General features: G+C 45.3%; 1 protein-coding gene across 2 annotated transcripts in view; it reads left to right on the top strand.

Moving 5' to 3' along the window:
* The window catches only part of NVL (nuclear VCP like), an 84,136-nt gene that overhangs the window by 46,322 nt on the left and 15,392 nt on the right, over positions 1 to 22,422 (top strand). For both annotated transcript variants that reach the window (XM_006133417.5, XM_075925268.2), the window contains exons 19-21: positions 1,777 to 1,883; positions 12,085 to 12,161; positions 21,208 to 21,296. In XM_006133417.5, the coding sequence (XP_006133479.3) occupies positions 1,777 to 1,883; positions 12,085 to 12,161; positions 21,208 to 21,296 (273 nt within the window). The remainder of the gene's footprint in view (positions 1 to 1,776; positions 1,884 to 12,084; positions 12,162 to 21,207; positions 21,297 to 22,422) is intronic.

The raw sequence follows: 22,422 nt of genomic DNA, 5'->3' as shown, positions 1-22,422 counted from the left end.
GTGCTGGACCTATCTTATATACCCATGGGGTCACGTATTTCTCTTTCTTATCTGTCATGCCAAATGGGGCTGGTCTGTCTTTTGTGAGACCAGTTCTTACAAGGGAGTTGTGAACTGAATTTACACTTGTAAGAGAGAATTGAGATGATTAAATTGGAAGTACTGGGGGTTCTTTTCTCAGTGGGAAATTCCTCTCCCAGGGACTGTGTGTGTTCGAATCAACATGGGTGCCAGCCGGGGCAGTTCTCGCAGCCTCGAGGCCAGCTTACTGACCTAATCGCTCTCTCTCCACATATCTGTTTTTTTTCAGATTCTCAGGATCAGATGAGCCATCATAGACTATGCTGATTTTATTGCTCCTTCTCTGTCCTGTATGCTTCAGGAACCTCAGAGAGCCAAATAAGATGGATGTGATGGGGGGGAAGGGGTGTCTGTCTGGCTACAGGCCTGCTGTGGGTACTTGTAGCGGGGTAGCCCTGGGCTGCTGCTGGTGCTTGCAGGGGTTAGTGATGGTCTGAGGCCCGGGACCATTGTTCCTTGTCACCTAAGCGCTTGGATGGCCACCCAGCTAATTAGCGGAGCGCCCACAGCTGGCAGCATCCCGGAATAGAGCTTGGGAATTGTTCACTTATTACCATAAGTAATTTTCCACTTTAGGTATTCTCACCATCTTATTCGCATCCACCCTGATTGAATTACCTCTTATGTAATGCTCCCATCTCTGTATCCCTACTATCTGTTTCTTTTTCTTTCCTGTTTAAAAGTCTCAAGAGGGGTAGCTGTGTTAGTCTGTAACTGAAAAAACTTAAACAACAAAAGGTCATGCAGCATCATTTGTTGTTTAAGTTTTTCTTTCCTGTAATACGTCTGATGTATAAGCCATTCTGCTGCTTTTTTTCAGGAAGAATGGCTCTTGCGTGAGAGGGGGTTTTTGCACAAAAAGGAGCTATATAGACAGCTCCTTTCTGCACCAAAGCCTCTTGTGCAAAATGACAGTTCATTAAGTATACAAATGAGGCACAGCTATATTCACCACTTCACCTCATTTGCATATTTTCTTGTGCAAGAGAGGGCAGTGTAGACATAGCCCTGTAATATGTCTTTTCTAAAGATTTTATTAAATTGAATTAAATCTCTGTGTAAACATTTAATGGACCAGACATGCAGATCAAATACTAATATTCAAAACACTTGGACGGCTGTGCTGCCTCTTTTTTGCAGACGAATATGCTTTATTTGAGTATTGAATAAAAGTTAACCAGATATGTAAGTATTTCTGTTTTCTGTCTGTCTTGCTGGATGGGTAATTGGTGTGTTAATTTTTCCATAATCACTGGCACTTTTTTAAAGCATTCCTTTATAGTTGAGCTATTTTTCTTTTATTTTTCTAATGATGGGCTATCAATAACTGAACAGCTACCAACAGATGAAAGATTGAGTCTTCATTTCCTTTTCTGTGGAAGCCCCAGGAGGATTCCCAGCAGATCTGGTAGTAAATATCCAGCAATTCGTGATATTTTGTTATGGACTGCATCCCAATACCCGGACTGCATCCCAATACCCTGACTGCACAGGTCCACCATACACACAAAAAATCTCCTCTTTCACTGTAATTTCTCCAATATTTATCCCAGTTGATTCTCTCTCTCTCTGTTTTTAACCTGATTGATATGAGGTATCATTGAAACAGTATCTTAAAGACATTTTATTTTATTCCATACACTCTTCTATTATTCCATCTAATTTCAGGAATATATTTTTTCTTCCTCCCCTTAGACATAATTGACCGAGCTATCCTGCGCCCTGGCAGACTTGATAAAACACTCTATGTGGGTTTGCCACCACCTGTGGATCGACTTGCTATTTTAAAGGCCATCACCAAAGTGAGTATTTGGGAAGAGATCTATACTAAGCAGTCATTCTTTTGAAGTTGGATGGAATAATATTACACAAACCACAATGACAGGGTCTGAAAAATGACAGGGTCCTATATGACACAATATTAAAATAATTGGTAATAAAGAGTCATTAAAAGACATTCCGGAATAGTTATTCCGAAATCGCTTATTTCGAAATAGCCTCAAAATTAGTCCAAGGCAGGCTTCCCTAGTGTAGGTTATTCCTCGTAGAATGAGATTTACAGATTTCAGAATAAGCCGTCCGTTATTTTGAAGTTATTTCAAAATAATGGAATGGCTGTGTAGACTCTCATGTTATTTTTAAATAATGCTAGTTATCGCGAAATAACGGTTCAGTGTAGACGCACCCTAAGAGACTAGCATAATTATGGCTCTGAAAGAGTCCCATCAAATTTATAAAATTGGTTGACTTGTATCTAGAAAAGGAATGGGTCTTTAAAGACTCCATGAATGATATGGAAGAGGATTGCAGAAAAAAACCTCCCTTGAAATTGCAGGCAGAGTTATGATTGAATGTATGTGGGCTGTTAATAAATCTCATAATGGAAGTCAGATTATGGAAAGACATTGGAACATGTCTGCTCCTGTCATGATTAATGCAAGAGTCAGACTTGATTCATGCAAGAGTCAGTTCTTGTATAACAGCATTGTGGAAATAAGCCACTCTTCTTTTACTCAATTTACCTGAAACTACCTAGTTACCTTGACAATTATTAGCTCTCGACCCTCTTGAGGGGACTGTTTTTTGGTTTTTTTTGTTTTAGCCTATTTTGAAGACACGTAAGGGGGGGAATGGGCTGTAATTGTAACAGTCTCTTTATAAACATCTGTTAACAATCTTCTACAAATTGGGCGTGTGTCCTTTTGTTGTTTTTGGTGGTATACAAAGAAGACGCAAAAAGCTTTTTGGGATACGAAAATGTTTTCTTGTGGCTAAGGTTTACCTCTTCCCAACCTAACTCAGCTGGGAAAATTATGGAGATCTTGAGCTATTTTCATTCTTTAAATGATGGAAGAAAGGAATATTTGTTAAAGATTCAGTGCTCCCAAGTGTGTCTTAAGCCAGTGGTTCCCAATCTTTTTGAAACCGGGGACCGCCAAACCCATTCACAAACTTTTTAGTAGACTGGTAATATTATATTTGCATATTCATTATGCAAAAGATGAATGTTCAAATAGAATTTACCAGTCCACCAGAAGCTGAGCCTCCAGTGCCACTGACCCCAGAGTCCCCTGCACCCAACCTCCCATACCAGCCTCCCACCCTCAGAGCCCCCCAGTGCCCATCCTTCATCCTGAACATTTCAGTGCCAGTCCCCTACCCTTTAGAGCCCCCCACCAGCCCTTCTTCAGACCCAGCTCAGTCACGTGCGTGCACTGCCTCCCGACTTCCAGGTCTACCTTCAGAATGATCTGTATGCATGCACAGGTCTTCTCCCTGGTACCCAAGGGATATTTTATGCAAGCACATGCTCCGCCTTTTTTTCCTCCCTTCCTATCCCCACTAGCTGTCAGGGAGCACTGTGCACACGCAGTTCTCTCTGTTTTTCTCTCATGCGCACTGTGCTCCCCCTTCCCTCCCCCCCTCCGTCTCCACAGCGCACACCTACATGGGAACCTCAGCTCTGCTCCAGGGACCCATTCCTTGTAGCTCTCATGTCAATCGGGCACCAGTGGGTCCCGATGTGACATCTTGGCACCCATGCAAAGACACCCAGGTGTGCGTGTGGCACAGTGTCTCCTGACCCCAAAGAGCGCTTCCCTTCGCAGCAGGAGGGCTGTGGGAAGCGACTCAGCCATGCAAGGAAGCACTTTTCCATGGCCAAGAGGAGTCCCTGCTCCTGGCTGCGGTGAGAGCAGTGTACCTCAGGCCTGGCCCCCAGAGCTGCTGTGGCCCAGCAGCTGGGAACCACTGTCTTAGGCATTGGAGTTAAATTTGTTTCAGTAGACACAAGAGTTTTAAACTGACCAATAGTCCCTTTCCTGAGATCCTCAGCCCTTTCACCCAGACTTAATTATAATTTTCAGGCAGTCAGAGAAGCCTTGCAAGATCACGGAATCCATGACTGACTCATAGCATTAGTCATTACACTAGTTTTCCAGTCACCATAAAGTCTTCAAAGGTAGATAAAGAGCTGGGGTTTTTTAATGTACAAAACCAAGAACATCATACCCTTTCCAGGTAAAGATGATAGTATACAGGCAGTCCCCGGGTTACATGGATCCGACTTATGTCGGATCCGTACTTACGAACGGGGCTTTTCTCGCCCCGGAGGACGTGGGCGGCAGGACTGCCCAGACGCGCTGTGGTCCCGCCGCCTGCGTCCTCTGTGGTGAGAAAAGCCGCTCCGCGTCTCCCTGGTCTGCTGGGGGAACCCCCCAGCAGACCAGGGAGACGTGGAGCAAAGCCGCAGAGGATGCGGACGGCGGGACCGCGGCGCGTCTCGGTGGTCCCGCCGCCCACGTCTCCCTAGTCTGCTGGGGTGGGGGGGGGGCGCAGCTAGTGCGCCCCTCCCTTCCCTCCCCCCCCCCCCAGCAGACCAGGCTTTTCTCGCCAACGCCTGTGGTAGAGCAGCTGGGGCGCTGCCGGGTTGGTCCTGCAGCGCCGCTCCTCGGCGCGACTGGACCAACCTGGCAGCACCCCAGCTGCTTTGCCCCAGGCGTCCTGATTCAGCCACTGCTGGTCAGTTTCAGCAGCGGCTTAATCAGGACGCCTGGGGCAGAGCACCCCAGATGCTCTGCCCCAGACGTCCCCCAGTCAGCCGCTGCTGAAACTGACCAGTGGCTGACTACAGAAAGCCCGAGGTAGAGTTGCTCTGCCCCGGGCTTCCTGGAATCAGCCGCTGATCAGTTTCAGCAGCAACTGACTTGGGGACACCTGTGGTAGAGCAGCTGGGGTGCTGCCGGGTTGGTCCCCGCTGCTCTGTCCCAGGCGTCCAGATTCAGCCGCTGTTGAAACTGATCAGCGGCTGATTCCAGGAAGCCCGGGGCAGAGAAACTCTGCCTCGGGCTTTCTGTAGTCAGCCGCTGGTCAGTTTCAGCAGCGGCTGAATCTGGATGCCAGTTCCGACTTACGTACAAATTCAACTTAAGAACAAACCTACAGTCCCTATCTTGAACATAACCCGGGGACTGCCTGTATAGGAAGGTTATGGGAGACATACCCTTTCAGGCATTTTTTAAATCATAAGCAAGAAAGGACACAAACCATTTTCAGGTTCTATTTAAAGTATCTGTGTGATCTAGCTACTTTTTATACACACCTATTCAAACTTGTTTTAATTAGACTTGAATATAAGACACAATTAGGGCAGCAGTATATGTTTTTAAGTGGGTGGCTCTCACCCATCCCTTGCCTGGAGGGTGCCGGGGGGGGGGAGGACGACTTACTGTTTCACTGCTAGAATCCTGAGAACCTCCTTGCTGTCTTCTCTCCCACACATTACTTACCCTCCATCTCTTGCATCACAAGTAAACATCCTTTCATCTAAATACTTTTAGCCATCAGCTAAAGCATTTGCCTGAAGCAACTGGGAGGAGTTTAAAATGATGCAAAATTTTCCAGCTCTTTGCCCATCCAGGAAGCGAGAAGCTAGGAAGCAGCTGTAGTTCTAATGCAAAGTTGATGCATGTTGGAATTGGAGATGGGAGATTACTTGAAAATTTCTAATGTCCTATACCAAAACCTAGTGAAAATGAGTGGATGGTTTTCAAAAGCTAATTCTCAAGTTTGCACTTAAGATCAGACCTCTCAATAGTCAGCTCTGCCCTTCAGTCTTTCAAAGTAACTAAGGGTATGTCTACACTACAAAGTTAGTTCGAATTAACGGACGTTAGTTCGAACTAACTTTCCTAGGCGCTACACTAGCGCTCCGTTAGTTCGAACTTAATTCGAACTAACGGAGCGCTTAGTTCGAACTAGGTAAACCTCATTTTACGAGGATTAAGCCTAGTTCGAACTAGCTAGTTCGAACTAAGGGCTGTGTAGCCCTTTAGTTCCAACTAGTGGGAGGCTAGCCCTCCCCAGGTTTCCCTGGTGGCCACTCTGGCAAACACCAGGGAAACTCTATGCCCCCCTCCCGGCCCCGGACCCCTTAAAGGGGCACGGGCTGGCTACGGTGCCCGTGCCAGGTGCAAGCCTGCCAGCACCCAGCTAGCAGACCCTGAACCTGGCACGGCACAGAGCCACCCACCCGATGCCCCCCAGCCCACCCCGTCTTCCCGGGACCAGGCTGGCGGCTCTCGGGAGCTTGCCCTGGACCGCAAGAGGCGGGCACCTTCCTGGGCTAGTACGGACATCGTGGACCTCGTCCACGATCTCCGCACTAGGCACAGGAAAGTGGCCGGCTAGGGCAGGAGAGCTGCCAGCCTGGCCACCCAGGAGCAGGTGTGCATGAAAATCAAGGGGGTCCACTGAGACCCCCGACCCTGAGCCCTGAGCTTACAATGGCCGTCCTGGGTCAGACCAAAGGTCCATCTAGCCCAGTAGCCTGTTTGCTGACAGCGGCCAACCCTAGGGACCCTGGAGGGGATGGACCGAAGACAGTGACCAAGCCATTTGTCTCGTGCCATCCCTCTCCAGCCTTCCACAAACTTTGGGCAGGGACACCACTCCTACCCCCTGGCTAATACCACTCCATGGACCCAACCTCCATGACTTGATCTCACTTCCCTTTAAACTCTGTTCTAGTTGTAGCCTTCACAGCCTCCTGCAGCAAGGAGTTCCGCAGGTTAACTATTTGCTTTGTCAACAACAACAACTTTCTCTTACTAGTTTCAAGCCTGATACCCATTCCTTTCCTTTGGTGTCCTCTAGTCCTTCTTTATGGGAACTCAGGAAGAACTTTTATGAATGCACCCTCTCCACCCAACCCCTGCTTTTAGAGACCTCTAGCCTGTCCCCCCTCCGTCTCCTCTTTTCTAAGCTGAACAGTCCCAGTCTCTGTAGCCTTTCTTCATCTGGGACCTGTTCCCAACCCCTCATCATGTTAGTTGCCCTCCCTTCTCCCAGCCTTTCTCTTCCCCTCTCCCACCTCCTTTTCCCAGTCTCCCTCAGTTTTTTCAATAAAGACAGAGTCAATGTTGGAAGAAACGTTATCTTTATTTTGTACATCAATAAGAAGGGGGGCTAGGGAAGGGTAAGTGGAAGGAGGTGAGGGAGGAATGGGGTACGAGCCCCCGATGGGGACGACTGGGCTGGCTCTGTGGGCTTCTGGGGGTGGAAGCTCTCCTGCAGCCCCCTGATTGCCCCCTCTCCCCAGATGGCAGCCTGCGGCAAGTGCAGCCGGGCTGATGGCCGAGTGCTGTGATGTGCCCAGTGTGGGTACTCCGGGCACTCCAAGCCAGAACTTCTTTGCAAGCGGGGCACCCCTGAGAACTGTGTGTCCGAGGTGGGGGTCGGGACCCTTTAAGCACAGCCCTCGGCTAGCCTGAGACAGCATCTCCATGCTCTAAGTCCTCCTTTTATGCCCTGCCGGCACTGCTTCCGGCCATCCTTAAGCCCTGTTCAGAGTCCACTCAATGTGGACTTGCTAGTTCGAATTAGCAAAATGCTAATTCGAACTAGTTTTTAGTTCTAGACGCGTTAGTTCGAATTAGCTTAGTTCGAATTAACTAATTCGAACTAAGTTAGTTCGAACTAACGCTGTAGTGTAGACGTACCCTAACTTAAGTCCCATGCAGTTCACTGTCAAGATCCCATAGTATTGATCATGTGAATGGAAGTTTATTCCAGGGTCTCTGTTCAAAACTTTTTCTTCCCTGTACTATTCATCATGTAGCATAGGTCAGTGGTTCTCAAACTTTCCAGTCTTCTGTTCCCCTTTCAGGATTCTTATTTGCCTTGTGTATCCCCAAGTGTCACCTCGTTTAAAAACTACTTGCTTACATAATCAGACATAAAAATACAAAAAGTGTCACAGCATACTATTATTGAAAAATTGTTTGTTTTCTCATTTTTATCAGATAATTATAAAGTTGATTGGAATATAAATAAATATTGTACTTACATTTCAGTTTATAGCATATGGAACAATATAAACAAGTCATTGTCTGTATGAAATTTTAGTTTGCACTGACTTGATTAGTGCTGTTTATGTAGCCTATTGTAAAACAGTACAGATATCTAGATGAGTTGATTTACCCCAGGGAAGACCTCTTGCATACCCCCAGAGGTAAATGTACCCCGGCTAAGGATCGTTGGCAAAATGACTGTGTTTTAGTAGTGATATTGTATGTAGATGGATTCTTTAGATGAAAGGTTCATTATAAATGTAACCACTTCTGAAAATTGAATTTTCCCCTATTTACCCACTGAGAAAAACATCACAATATGAAAGTAAGGCTGTTCAAACTATGATGCTCCTGTACTGTTAGACCATTGGGATTTTTCTTTAAATGTTCAACTTCTCGTTATATTGCATGAAGATGAATCTTGAGAGAGAGAAACTTCACAGAAAAAATTGGTTTACAAGGCAATATAAAATATCTATTGCATAATCTTATTCGTAGGTTATAGTGGTGCATGCTGAATTATGTAGCCATTGAGGGTAGAAAATATTAAATGTTAGAATAGGGGCTAAGATGTTTTTTCAGCATATTGCAAAGAATTCACCCATACATTCAGGATACATAATAGGGATGTAAAATTTCGATTATTTGGCTAATCGAATAGTCGATGCAATTTGCATCGATTAGTTGATAAGGGCGCTTCTGCCTTTGAAGTGTAGCAACATCTCAAGCCCGCAGGTCCCCTGCTCCTCATGGCGTTTCAAAGCAGTAGCACTGCATGGAGTTCGGGCTCTGGGTCTGGCCCCAGGCTCCATGCAGCACTGCTGCTTTGAAGCACCCACTCCTTTTTGCCTCCCCTTGCTTCCTCTCTCTGATAGAGGCAGCAAGTGTGGGGAAACAACTAGTCTCATTCGGAGTGTCAACTAGTTGTTCTCATCCCTAATACATAAACCTAAAAAGTGTGGTTACATGGACCCTTGTTTAAGCAAAGACACTGTGCTCAAACATAAGACACGATCTCATCCCTAATGAGTTTACAGTTTAGCTTAGATGCATGCGGCACAATAGATAATAGTACAAATTCAGGCTGGTGCAGAAATCTTGTAGAGTTATTGAAAGATTTTGTAGAAGTGTATGCGTAAGGGGGCAAGTGAAGTTGCTTGGTGAATTCAAGGTGCCTTGCTTACAAGCTGAAGGTATGGTAGGAAAGGAGGCATGAAGCCAAGTGGGAAAGTGTGTTGGGGGGGATGAGCAAAATGAAGAGCTATGTAGGAGGGGCTTTGAAGGGTCCAGTTTTTTCACATTACATAATTATGCAGATAAAGCCTACTTCTGTATTTCTAGTGCACAGTATGCTTATGTTCCCTGCCAGCTCTATCAGCCTCTCTGTTGCTTGTACTACTACACTTATGTCTTCAAAGTAGGTGCACAGAGGGCCGACAAAATACAGGACTATGTAGCACTTTAAAGACTAACAAGATGGTTTATTAGATGATGAGCTTTCATGGGCCAGACCCATTTCCTCAGATCAAATAGGGCCGACATACAGCTCTGTATGTAAAAGAGGAAAGAAATATTTGCCAGATGGTGTTTTCTGGTGTTCTAGCTCTCGTACCATTAGACCAAAAGCTTTTCATGGCAAAGACCCATTATCATACCGCTCATCTAGATATTTGTCTAATTTTATAACAGGCTACATAAAAAGCACTAGACATAAAAATTTCATACTTTTTTTATACTGCTCTATATATTACTATACACTGAAACTAAGTGTAATATTTATATTCCAGTTTATTTTATAGTTATACGGTAAAAATGAGAAAGTAAGCAATTACTCAGTAAAGTAATTACTTTTGCCTTTTTATGTCCGATTTTTTTTAAACAAGTAGTTTTTAAGTGAGGTGAAACTTAGGGGCACACAAGAAACATTAGATTTCCTAAAGGGGTACAGTAGTTTGGAAAAGTTGAGAGCTACTGTTCTAGGTGGTTGCATTAAATTTGACAATATGGTAATAAAGTCTAGTTATGAAGTCTGTTCTCTGAAACTGAGAGTCAAAGTTTCCTTAACAATATTGTTACAAGTTTGGACTTGACCTTTTGTTGCCATTACTGTAATGGAAATATCCCTGTGCTGTTTTTGGTTGCTAATTTAAATTGCATTTGGAAAGTTATTTGATATTGTGGAGCTGTATTTGACTCTGGAATAACTCTGTGGAGGAAGCTATAAAATATACAGGAGTATATTATATTTAATTACATCTCCATAATACACAGCACTTTTAGCAGCTGCAAGTTGTCATCCCTTGATACACATTTTAAAATCCTATAAGGAACCCAGATGCTCCAGCAATAGGCTTCTAGAAAATCTATACATAAATCAGTCATGCAGCTTAAGGCCAAAAAGGACCACCAGATCATCTGGTCTGAGCTCCTATATATCACAAGCCATCAACACTACCCAGCCACCCCCATACCAAGCCAAACAGAACTAGACCCAAATATTACAGTCCTCAGAACACTAAGTTGCACTACTGCCTGAGGCCCCTGCAATGACAGGGAATTTAGTGAGATTCATGCTTATGTCCCTAGCAAGTGACCTGTGCCCCGTGCTGCAAAGGAAAGAGGTGCCCATCCCAGATCCCAGCCAATCTGATGTGGGTGGAAATTCCTTCCTGACTCCAGATAGGATCTAGCTTGGGGTCTGAGCATATAAAAAAGAAAGAAGCATCTGTCTCCCAAACCTCCCGTCCAGCATCCAGTCTCCAGCTGTGAAGATGTAGAGTTCATGTAACATAAAACAGAAAATTTAGAATGCAGTTGTTCAGCTGCAGTTTTTGTGAAATCCAATATGGAAGAATTATCTTGGAAGTTCTGTTCCAACTTACCCTAGATACAATTCTTGAAATGTTGTATCCTTCTCTGAAGCACAGCAGGTATGTATGATTCATACAGTTCTTCATAAGCATGAGACAAGTAGAGCTACAACCAAGTGTACATCTCTCAATTAGAGAGATTAAGTGGATGAGGTAATATCTTTTATTGGCTAAACTTCTGTTTGTGTATTAGACAAGTTTTTAAGCTCTACTACCTGAGCATCACAACTAAATGCAAGGTAGAACAGATTATTTTGCATAAATGGCATATAGTCTAAGAAACCATTCTGGGAGCCAGAGTGTCCCAGATTTAGGAGGTTCAATGTGTAGAAAGTTGTCTCAACACACCTCACCTTGGGTAGTGTCTGGGAATGCCACAACCTCATAGGAGTGCCTCTACCTCCACTTGGAGCACACTTCACCGGGGCACAGGCCTCTTCCACAGTGTTCGTGATTCAGAGCCCTACTCAAGAAATCTGCAGACCAATGACTTTGTTGTACATAATGCAATCACCTGTCAGGCTAGGGATGATACAACATTCGGATGGACAGTACTGCAATCAGTGCAAGACTCCGACCCCGTCATCTGAACTTGGACTTGTAAATCATCTCATTTGAATGCACATGAATAAACACTTAAGAATAAAAAATGGTTACTTGCCCTCTTGTAACTGTTGTTCTTTGAGGTGTGGCTTTCATGTCCATTTCAGTACCCACTAGCCCCCCTCAAATCCCTCTGTTGGAGTAGCCAGCAAGAAGAAACTGGGGAGGAGGTGTATCTGCAGGGCTCTAAATTGGGTACCAGGAGCACAGGACTCCTGGATGTGTCCAAACCAACCCTATGGTTAGGTACTGGAGGAGAACAATCTTCCAGATACCATGCACATAACAACAGTTCCGAGAAGGCGAATAATTTTTTCCCCCAATCCTGTAATCCTGTGTCTTTTTTTTCTGAATACTCTCTTGTTTTTCTATCGCCTTCTTGAATTGTGAGCAGCATAACTGGACAGTCCTCTTTTGTAAGGGTAATGGTGAACTTGACTCCCCTGTCATCAGTACTGGAATTCAGTAGCGTTTTCTGAAACATTTCAGTGTCAAATTGTTCTGTAGCTCTGGTCTTCATTCTTGACAGTTTCTGAGGCATACCAGTCCCCTATCTTTGTATTCTCAGGAAATTGCACTGCCTTACCTCAACATGAACTTGGTCTTGGAACTTTGGGGATTTCTTATTTCTAAAAACATTACTTTTTTTTTATCTTCTCCCACTAACCCCAACTCCTTAGGATGGTACCCGACCCCCTTTGGATGTTGATGTAAACCTTGAAGAAATTGCTTATGATCGTCGTTGTGATTGTTATACGTGAGTGTCTTCTATTTTTAGTTCTAATGCATGCAGTGAGAAATGTTCTTCTCATGTTAATGTATTTTATGTTTATTATTAACAGGAACATTGGATTCATGGGTGGCCAGTATGGTAGGCGGGGGAAGACATTGCCTTCCCAAACCACCAGCCTGACCCTGCCCACACTCCGCCCCCAGAACGTCTACTGTAAGCGTTCTGAGAGCAGAGTGTTGCTGTCCCGTTCCCCCCTCCCTCATACTCCTCGCTGGCTGGAGTCCTGTGCCCTCCTGGATCCCCATGATCCAGGGTCAGGGAGGATGGGGCTGCGCACTCCCTTCCCTCCCTGTGCTGGGAGGCAAGAGCTGTTTGCCCTCCTTCCTCCCTGTAGTGGGCAGAAGAGATGGGGGTGGGGGCATGCCTCCCCCAATCTTACCTTCACCAGCCGCCCGTGGTTGGATTTCCTGACTCTCAGGGCTCAAATGCCTTTCCTTCTGTGTTCATCACTTACACTTGACATTTTTCCAGGGACTTAACTAAAACATTAGATGGTACAGATTTCCTCCTCTTACATGATAATCCAGTGATGCCTAGATTATCACTAGATAATCTAGTGGGGGGAGGGATAGCTCAGTGGTTTGAGCATTGGCCTGCTAAACCCAGGGTTGTGAATTCAATCCTTGTGGAGGCCATTTGGGGCAAAAATTTGTCAGGGATGGTACTTGGTCCTGCTGTGAAGGCAGGGGACTGGACTCAATGACCCTTCAAGGTCTCTTCCAGTTCTAGGAGATAGGCAATCTCCATTATATTTACTGTAGCTTAGCAAAGGCCACTGTGTCCTTTTTTCTTTGCCTTGTCTCTACTTCTGTTATATTTACATGGAACTACAGATACGAATTGTAAACTGGATTCTCAATTAAAAGTGGGTAGGCAAAGAAGTCATGCATAGTTTGTTCTCAGGTCTCAGAAATGAGTAAAGATTGTTTTGTATTTGACAGAGTATTGAAGGCATGTTTTATCCTGAGGAGCTTTCGTGTAGCACAGGTGTCCAAAGTATGGGTTTGGTACAATTTCATAACCACTTTTTTAAGTCCTTTTCAAACCCATAGCACTGCAAAACTCCTCAAAGCTGTAAACTGATAGCTGTGTTTGATTAGTTAACCTTAAGTATTTTATGAGGGGATCATTGTTCCCTTAAAGACTTTGCCCTCTTAATCTCTGGACAGTGCAATAAAAATAATTTTCAATGTAAATAAATTAAGATGATTGTTGTTTTGGATAATAATAATAATTATTACTGTAGTGCCTGGGAGCCCTAGTCATGGGGCAGGATCCCATTGTTCTAGACACTGCAGAAACAGCAAACAAAAACATGGTCCCTGTCATAAAAATGTTACTTTCTAAGTATAAGATGAGGCAACATGTGAAGACAAACAGATGAGACAGTCCAAAGAAACAGGAGGGCGGTATTGGCCTATAAAATAGGAAGTGATATCAGTGAATTGGTAGACTGTTTTTGTAGACATCACAGCAATGAACAGTTTTAAGGAGGGAGTTGAAAGATAATGAGGTAACTTGGCAGATATTTGAGGCGCTCCATCGAAGCATGAGGGGCATCACGGGAGTGCACGTGACAGTGGTTGATGGCAGATTTAACAGTTGGGCAAAGAAAGCTGGCATCATCTCAGTGAATGAGAGATGATAGGTGGAATGGAGACAGTTAGCGAAAGGCCTTGGAAGTAAAGACAAGCAGCGCGTATTGGATGCAAGGGAAGGGGGAATCAGTGGAAGGATGTGTTGAGGGGGATGATGTGGTCGAAGTGAGCTCTGCCGCAGCATTGTGAACGGGTATCACTGTGACAAGACCGCATTTGTGAAAGCCGATGGAAAAGGATTTTCCATTATTCAAGATGTGAGATGATGGAATCCTGGACAAAGAGTTCAGGGATGAGAAACTTACCAGACCCTTTCTAGCAGTAAAACTAATAAGATGGATAACTATATACATAAAAAATGATGGTGCAGTGTGCTTCTGTTACAACTTGGCTCAGTCTCCCTCTCTGGATGGACTGCTGTAATTTGTTCTAGTCCTCAGCTCATGTACTATAAACCCCTTTAGGACTGCGTCATTACTAAGCTCTGGATCTCTCAGCACACTCCCTAGTGCAGTCTTATGTCTGCTGCCTTTCTTGGGCAGTGGGACCCAGCAGTTCGGCTGCCTGGGCCCCCAAACTAGTGCCACAGTCTTCTGAACCCATGTTGCTTAGACATGTTCTCCACCGGGCTGTGAGAGCTCTGGAATCTTAGGTCAGTCCTTCTGTGACACTGTAGCAATAAAGCAAGGAACACAGGTTTAGCAAAGGAGTTTTGTAATTATTTAATTAAGTCCAACTGCAGATGAATGTTATTCGTTTTTGTTTTTGAAAGGTGGTGGTGGTTAGGGAAAATTGATGTACCAATTTGCTACCCAACACAAGTTTCTTTACCAAAGATACTTTTACTCTTGACAGCACTTGAGAGTTATGAATCTTTGGAAAATAACACAGTCCTGAATGCAGTCCTCCTGCTCTGATCTCACCCCTCCTGTGGGTTGGTTAGCGGCCAGTCAGACTTCCCTATCTTCCCTCTCCTTAGTCTGGTCCACTTGCATATGTTCCCCATTGTTGCATGAGCACAATGTTCTTAATAGACCAACCTTGTTGGGATTAACATGGTTTTTAACCCCCATGTGGGTATTTCAGTCCAGTCTGGACGTTTCACTGCAAAGTGAAAGCCTCAATGATTATTACAATCACAAAATGGCATTCACAAAAACAAAATGAAGGTCTCAAGACAACATAGGTTTCCTAGTTAGTCCCAGACATGCTCCCAGTCTGCAACAGCCCCCACAAACAAGGCACAGTGACAGCACTTTAAATGAGCACAGTCTCCTGCTTTTCCGCGTCCCAGGCATTGGTAAGGAAAGGATGAGCGAGTCACCTAGGATTTCTAACAAGACCAGGGTGCAGTCCTTGGACTCAGTTTGTGGTGACGGGACAGCCTCCGGGTAGATTTCTGAGTTAATCTGAAGCACCACTCCCATCTAACCACCTGAAAAGAAAAGGAGCGGTGTCTCCCCCCCGCCCCCCCCCGTGATGGGGTATATCAACCCCGCACTGAAGAGCAGGGAGTGGGCGGGACCCCGCTGGCTGAAAAACCTACTCCCCCACAGCCTGGCTGGGCATGTTCCCAGTGGAACCAGACCATAAAAGGCCCTGGGGCAGCTCTAAAGGGGTAGCCCTGGAGAGAAAGAGTGACCAGACCTTCCAGCGGCAGCCAGGCTGGGAGGTGCTACCTGCAGGGCTATTGGATCACGGAGAGATGACGGACCCCAGTAGGAAGTAGCCATGGGGTGGGGAGCTTCCTTGGAGAGCTCAGCATGTTGTGGCAGGATTCCCCACTGAGTGAGACAGCAGCCCCAGCTGCTGCCTCCAGGGCCCTAGGCTGGACCCTGGTGGAGTGTGAAGGCCTGGGTCCCCCTACCCCCTCCTTAGCTGTCTCGAGGGAGCAAACTGTGCCTATAAGCCTGTGAACTAGGCCGCAAGGCCATATTGACCCTGCTATAAGTGCCCATGTGTGAACTTGGGCCTATGGGCCATATTATTCCTAGTAAGAGAGGATTGAGGAATGGACTGTGGCAGCCAGGACATATTAAACCGGCCATAAGGGCCCATGTGTGGACTTTGGCCTCTGGACCATATTACCCTTAGTAGGAAGGGATTGAGGAATGAACGCTGGCTGCAAGGCTGTATTAACCCAGCTATAAGGACCTGTGTGTGGACTTTGGCCATGGGGCTGTATTGGGATGCATGTAGGGACCCCAGCAGGTAGGCCACCAGAGGGACTAAGCTCGAGGGTCCTCCCAGAGTAGGTTGCCCCTCGACATCCCCCATAAAAATCTCCTGTATTGAAAGAACTTCCACTGTACTGTCCCCTTCCAGAGCCTCCTAGCAACACAGTGACAAGGAGAAAAGAGGTTAGTGCAGCTTTACTCCCCTTTCTGCTATCCTCTAACCCCAACTTCCTTTAAAGAGAAAGAGACAGGAAATGAGTAGGTGATAAGTTACTGCATTTTTCAGCGGCTTTGACTTAGGAGGGGACCAAGTTTTATTCTGAGTTGACTAGAAAGAGGAACTTTTGAACTACTGGTTGGACTTTTCTTTGTTCTACATCTGAATGATGTAGCATCTTCCACTGCTCCTCTCTCTACTTCATGTAGTGAATTCAGTTCACCCACGATTCTTTTTCAGTGTATGCTTCAAATGCAGGTAACCCTTTATCATCCAGTTAGAGAGAGGATAGCAAATGTTAGGATGAACACAGCAGATGGTAGTGCTCATGTGCTTCAGCACTGGCAAAGAAGGGAAATACAGTTTCTAAGAGTGAATGAAGTGTAAAGATATCTGCTGTGACTAGGGATGTAAGCAACTAGTCGACTATCCAATAAGCAAAATTGGATAGTCAACTAGTCCCTTGGGGTATGTCTACACTACCACCCTAGTTCGAACTAGGGTGGTTAATGTAGGCAACCGAAGTTGCAAATGAAGCCCGGGATTTAAATATTCCGGGCTTCATTTGCATCTTGCCAGGCGCCGCCATTTTTAAAGCCCCGGTAGTTGGGACTCCGTGCCCGTGGCTACACGCGGCATGGAGTAGGTAGTTCAGATTAGGCTGGAACGAGGAGTAATGGTAGTTCAGATTAGAGAGCCTAATCCGAACTACCTACTCCGTGCCGCGTGTAGCCGCGGGCATGGAGTCCGAACTACCAGGGCTTTAGAAATGGCGGCGCCCGGCAAGATGCAAATGAAGCCTGGGATATTTAAATCCCGGGCTTCATTTGCAACTTCAGTTGCCTACATTAACCACCCTACTTCGAACTAAGGTGGTAGTGTAGACATACCCTTGACTAGTTGCTCCCTCCCTCCCCCTCCCACCTGCCTCTATCAGCTATCCCAGGTCCCTCCTGCAGCACTTTAGCCTTTTAAATGTATTAAGGACCAAAAGGCTTTTAATACATTTAAAAGATTGGTACGCAGCTGGGGAGACCCGGTGCAAGCTGGGAATCAGCTACTTCCCAGCTCACGCTCAGTCGCAGATGCTGGACCTCTGCTTTTTAAATGTATTAAGAGCCTACTGGCTCTTAATATATTTAAAAATGAGAAGGGCAGCAGAGGGGACCTGGCAAGAGCCAGGACAGCTCATTCCCAGCTCATGCCAGGTCCTGCCCCGCTACCCAAACAGGCTCTTAATACATTTAAAAGACAGAGCTGCAGCGAGGTGGGAGCTAATCCCTCTACAACTCCCCCGATTGACTAATCGACTAGTCAATGGAATTAGTTGACTAAACTAAATTCAACATCCCTACCTGTGACTATGAAGGAAGTGGCAAACAAGGATTTTGTCAGAGTCTCTGAAGGTAAATAAAGAATATGCAATGAATTGAAGACTGTTTCAGTCGGAGTATCTATGGTGTTTGAAGTTCTGATTGCTAGGTATGCAACACAACTGTAAATATTCAGGAAAGAAAATGTCAATATCACCTGCCTTTGATTTAAATAAATGTAAAACAAAGTGGGTACTAATCTATTGGTTCATGCTGTCTCTACTTTAAATGGCTTATAAAAAAATTTATTTCTCTGATGATGAAATAACTCCTTAAATAAATGTATTTGCTTGAGCCATGCTTATTAAGGACTTTGTTTTATATGACTTATATGCCATGTATCGGTCTACTAATTTGTGAATAATTTTTTATCACTTTGTTTCCAGCTGTTGTAAAAAGCTCATCTAATCACTATTTGTGGCTGAAGCTTAAAAGTACACAAGTTCAGTATTCCCCAGTCTAGGGTGAAGTACATTCTGTTGGATAGGACTATGACCAGACTTAACTAATGTTTAGCTTGTCAGGCAGCCCTGTTTAACCATTAGGGTTAAAAGAGGTAACACAAGGCAGCTGGTGGCTTGGCTGAGGGTAATAAAATAGAGAAGAGGACATGAAACCTGGGGAAGGAAGGAAGGAAGCAAAGAGCAAAAAGCCCTCTAAAGAACAGGCTAGGTAGGAGGAGGAAAGAAAAGAGTAAAGGGAGATGAGGAATCACACAAAGGTGACATAGTATAGTTGCTTGGAGGCAGGGAATGCCCAGGTGCCAATCCATTATGAGATGTAACTCTGACTAAAAAAAAAAAAAGCTAGGAACAGCTGCTGTACTTGGCTCTTGTTGACAAAATAAATTCAGATCCACAGTTAATGTCTGAAATACTTATTCTTCTTCAAGTGATTGCTCTTGTGCATTCCAATATGTGTATGCGCATGCTGCCTGCACAGTTGCTGGTAGACTTTCACCTTTGGGTTGGCTGTAGCACCCTTGGTGTATCCTCATAGGTCATTTATATATCCCTGCTGACCCAGCTCCTGTTTCAATTCCTTCTTTCCACCAGTGACAGTTGTTAGCGCTTCTGACTTCTTGCTTAGCAAGTCATTCCTTCGTAGTGCGTAGAGTTCTTTGTTGTGTAGATAATTATTATCGGTTAGACAGTTAAAAACGAGTTGTCCTGTAGAACCTTAGAGACTAACAAAATATATAATATAGTATCATGAGCTTTCGTGGGCAAAACTCACTTCCTCAGATGAGCCTTCTGGGTTGCGCTCTCTTCTCCCTTGCGTCAGGAGACCATTGCCCTATGGGACTTGTGCATCTCCTATGACATCCACCTGCTGGCCCCATGCCTTCCAGGGGAGCAGAATGACCTTGTGGATTGCTTCAACCTATCATTTCAGTCCCACAAGTGGACTCTTTGGATGGTTGTTGCTTGCTCCATCTTCCATGAGTGGGGTTGTCCCCAGGTGGACCTGTTTGTGATCCATCTCTACAGGAAGTGCCAGTGATTCTGCTCCTTCCAGGGGCATGGCAGGGGGTCACTATCAGATGCTTTCCACTTCACATGGATGGAGCAGTTACTCTACATGTTCCCACCGATGCCACTTATACCCAGGGTCCTCCTCAAAATTTGATAGGACAAAGTATCTGTCATCCTGATCACACCAGCATGGCTGAGGCAGCATGAGTCCATAATGTTCCTGTTCCTATTGGTGGCCAGGTCCATAACACTTCACCTGGTGCAAGATCTGCTGACCCAGGAGTTCAGCAGAATATGGCACCTGAACTTGGAGTCACTGCACCTCACGGTGTGGATGCACCGTGGCTGAACCACCGGAAGATCCAGTGTTCCAACCCAGTCAGGGAAGAGTCTCATGGGTGGTTGTAAGCCTTCCACTAGGGTGACATTTCTAACTAAATGGAAGCAGTTCTCCCTGTGGTGCCTCTCTAGGAGTACTCCCCTTCAACAGGCCTTAGTCCCACTGCCCCTAGACTACTTCCTTTCCTTAAAGGAGTGGGGTTTAGCCATCTTGTCCATTAAGGTGCATTTGACAGTTATCGTTGCCTTCCACCCGGAGTCTGGACCAGTGTCCTTCTTTAGGACCTGGTAGTGGGTCAGTACCTTGAAGGGTTGGACCGACTCTATCCTCAGGTACGACAGCCTTTGTCCCCTTGGAACCTGAATTTGGTGGTCTTTCGGCTTATGGTCCAGCCCCTTTGTTTGAGCCCCTAGCCACCTATTCTTTAGCTTACCTCTCATGTAAGGTGGCCTTCCTTGTAGTGATTATTTCATCCAGACCGGTGTCAGAGCTACAAGCTCTTACCGCCAAGCCCCCCCCTCCCCCTCCCCCGGTACTATTTTTTATCAAGACAAGGTGCATTTGCGACCACATCCTGCTTTTTCTGCCCGAGGTAGTGTGACCTTTCCACATCAATCAGGACATTTTTCTCCCTGTGTTTTTCCCAAAGCCGCATACCACAGACAGGGAAAGAGCACTGCACTCCCTAGATGTCAGGCATGCTCTTGCTTTTATCTGGAGTGTATTAAACCATTCCGGCTGTAGATGCAGTCCACAATGGAAATAAAATGCTGCATGAAGGACCTCCCATTTACATCTCAGCACCTTTCGGTCTGGATCACCATGTGTATCTAACTGTGCTGTGACTTGGCCTGTTTACCAGCCCCGCCTCTCACAGCCCATTTCAGTTAGGCGCAAGCCTTGGTAGCCACCTTTTCAGCACATCTGCAGGGTGGCTACGTGGTCCTCAATGCATACTTTCATACTCATTACGCCCTCACCCAGCAGTTCAGGGCAATACTGCTTTCAGCAACGAGTTGAGGTCCTACCTTCCTCCGTACAAACTGCTTGTAAATCACATATTGGGATGCACATGAGCAATCACTCGAAGAAGAAGGAACAGTTACTTATGTTTGTAACTATTGTTCGTTGAGATGTGTTGCGTGTGTCCATTCCAGACCCACTCACCTCCCTTCTGTCAGATTGTTCCGGCAAGAAGGAACTGAAGCATGAGGTTGGTTTGGCAATGGTATATATACAACCCCCTGAGGCATCTCCACAGGGGTGCCACAGCTGATCCAATGGGTATCCCTAGGGGAATGTCTTCCAACAATCATGTACACAGCGCGCGTGCACACATCTTGAAGAATAACAGTTACAAAGGTAAATTAACTGTTCTAGCCGTCTGCATTAGATTGGTCTCAAGTGCATACTTCAGTAAGCCAACTCTTCCTTTCTCTTCTCTGTGTGTCAGAAGGCTTTTTCAGGATCAAATACACTGTAGTTTATAATCTTCCAAGTAATGGCAGCATCTTCAGTTAGTCTAATTCAGCTATTGTTTTTGTGAAGCATACATAGCCTTTGTACCAAATTTTCTGTTTTCTGTATTTCAAAACCTAAGGTGTGTAAAATACTCTAAGAAAGTAGCTCTTCAGACTCACCTGATCACCACTTGATTTCAGATGCTTTTTTAAATCCAGCAATTTATTTTTTAACAAATACAGTTTTTATTCTTACCGTTCACCAATGGTTCTACTGTCTCTGCATCTTTTGCATTCTCCTGGCTTTGTGTAGAGATGATGGAGAGAAATGTATCCTAAAATGATCCATTCTATTTGTATCTGTCTCTAGGGGGGCAGATCTTTCCGCTTTAGTGCGTGAAGCTTCAATTTGTGCCTTGAGACAGGAAATGGCCCTACAGAATGGCAAGAGCAATAAAGGTAAAGCAAGCATATACTGTAAATTCTAAATGGAATAGTGCGAAGATGATCAAATGGTGAAAATAGTTAAACTAATTGAAAGTCATAAAGGAAAACTACTTGAATTAGGAGGATATTGGGCCAACCACAACTAGGAGGGAAGGTTTCTGTTGAGAAAAGATATAAAAATAATCCTTGGAATGTTGTTTTTGAGAGAGAGTGGTGAAATACAATAGATGTACTAGAATAGGATTTCCAGTAAAGATGTTGAAGTTAAATTTATTAGAAACCCTGTTTTTGCTTTAAAACATTAGGTAACATTAGAACAGGAGTGGGCAATAATATTTGATGGAGAACCATTCCAAGATTTTTGTAAGCGGTCAAGGGCTGCAGTTTTTTGTGGTGGGTGTATGGGATCTGGGACAGAGTTTAGGTGCAGAAGGGAGCTTCAGGTAAAGGATTGGGATGAGGCGAAGGTGTGAAGGTCTGAAAGGGAGTTTGTTTGAAGGAGTGGTTGTGATCTGGGGCAGGGGATTGGGGTGCAGGAGAGGGTGCAGGGTGGGGAAGGAAGTGTAGGTGCAGGAGAGGATTCTGGCTGGGGGGGTGTAGAAAGGAAGTGCAGGGTTAGGGAGGGAATTGTGACCTGTGAGAGGGAAGATTCAGAGGGTTTGGGTGGTGGCCTGAGGCAGGGAGTTAGGGTGCAGGAGGAGGTGGGACTATAGCAGGCAGGAAGCCTACCTGAGGGTCCTGGCAGGGAGAACCACGGGCCAGATCCAAAGGCTTGGTTGGATGAAACCAGATTTTTCCCTCCCTGTATTAGAAGTTCAAATTTGGGCACATAGTTGCAGACCTTATTTTCCAATATTGAATGCAGTCACTCTGTTTAAGGTACTTTGTGACAGTCACTTGCATGCAGGATAGTCCATTTTGAGAGAGCAAATGTAGTAATTGCACATGTGTAATTGTAAACTTGGCCCAGCAGTTGTTTGATTTTTGAGAGCAAATGAGTGTCCTTTTTGTGCTTGGGAAAGTATTTTTGATTACTGTGCTTTTCCCAGCAAATGGATATGTTTGTGTGCGATCCTCTGTGCAAAGTCCAGTTCTATGACATGCTGTGTGCTCTCAGCCAAAATTGACACGAGGAGCA

This window comes from Pelodiscus sinensis, chromosome 3 (assembly GCF_052426305.1).
Source record: "Pelodiscus sinensis isolate ZL-2025 chromosome 3, ASM5242630v1, whole genome shotgun sequence".
In the NCBI taxonomy this organism is placed as follows: Eukaryota; Metazoa; Chordata; order Testudines; family Trionychidae; genus Pelodiscus; species Pelodiscus sinensis.
This window is presented reverse-complemented; position numbering and strand designations above follow the sequence as displayed.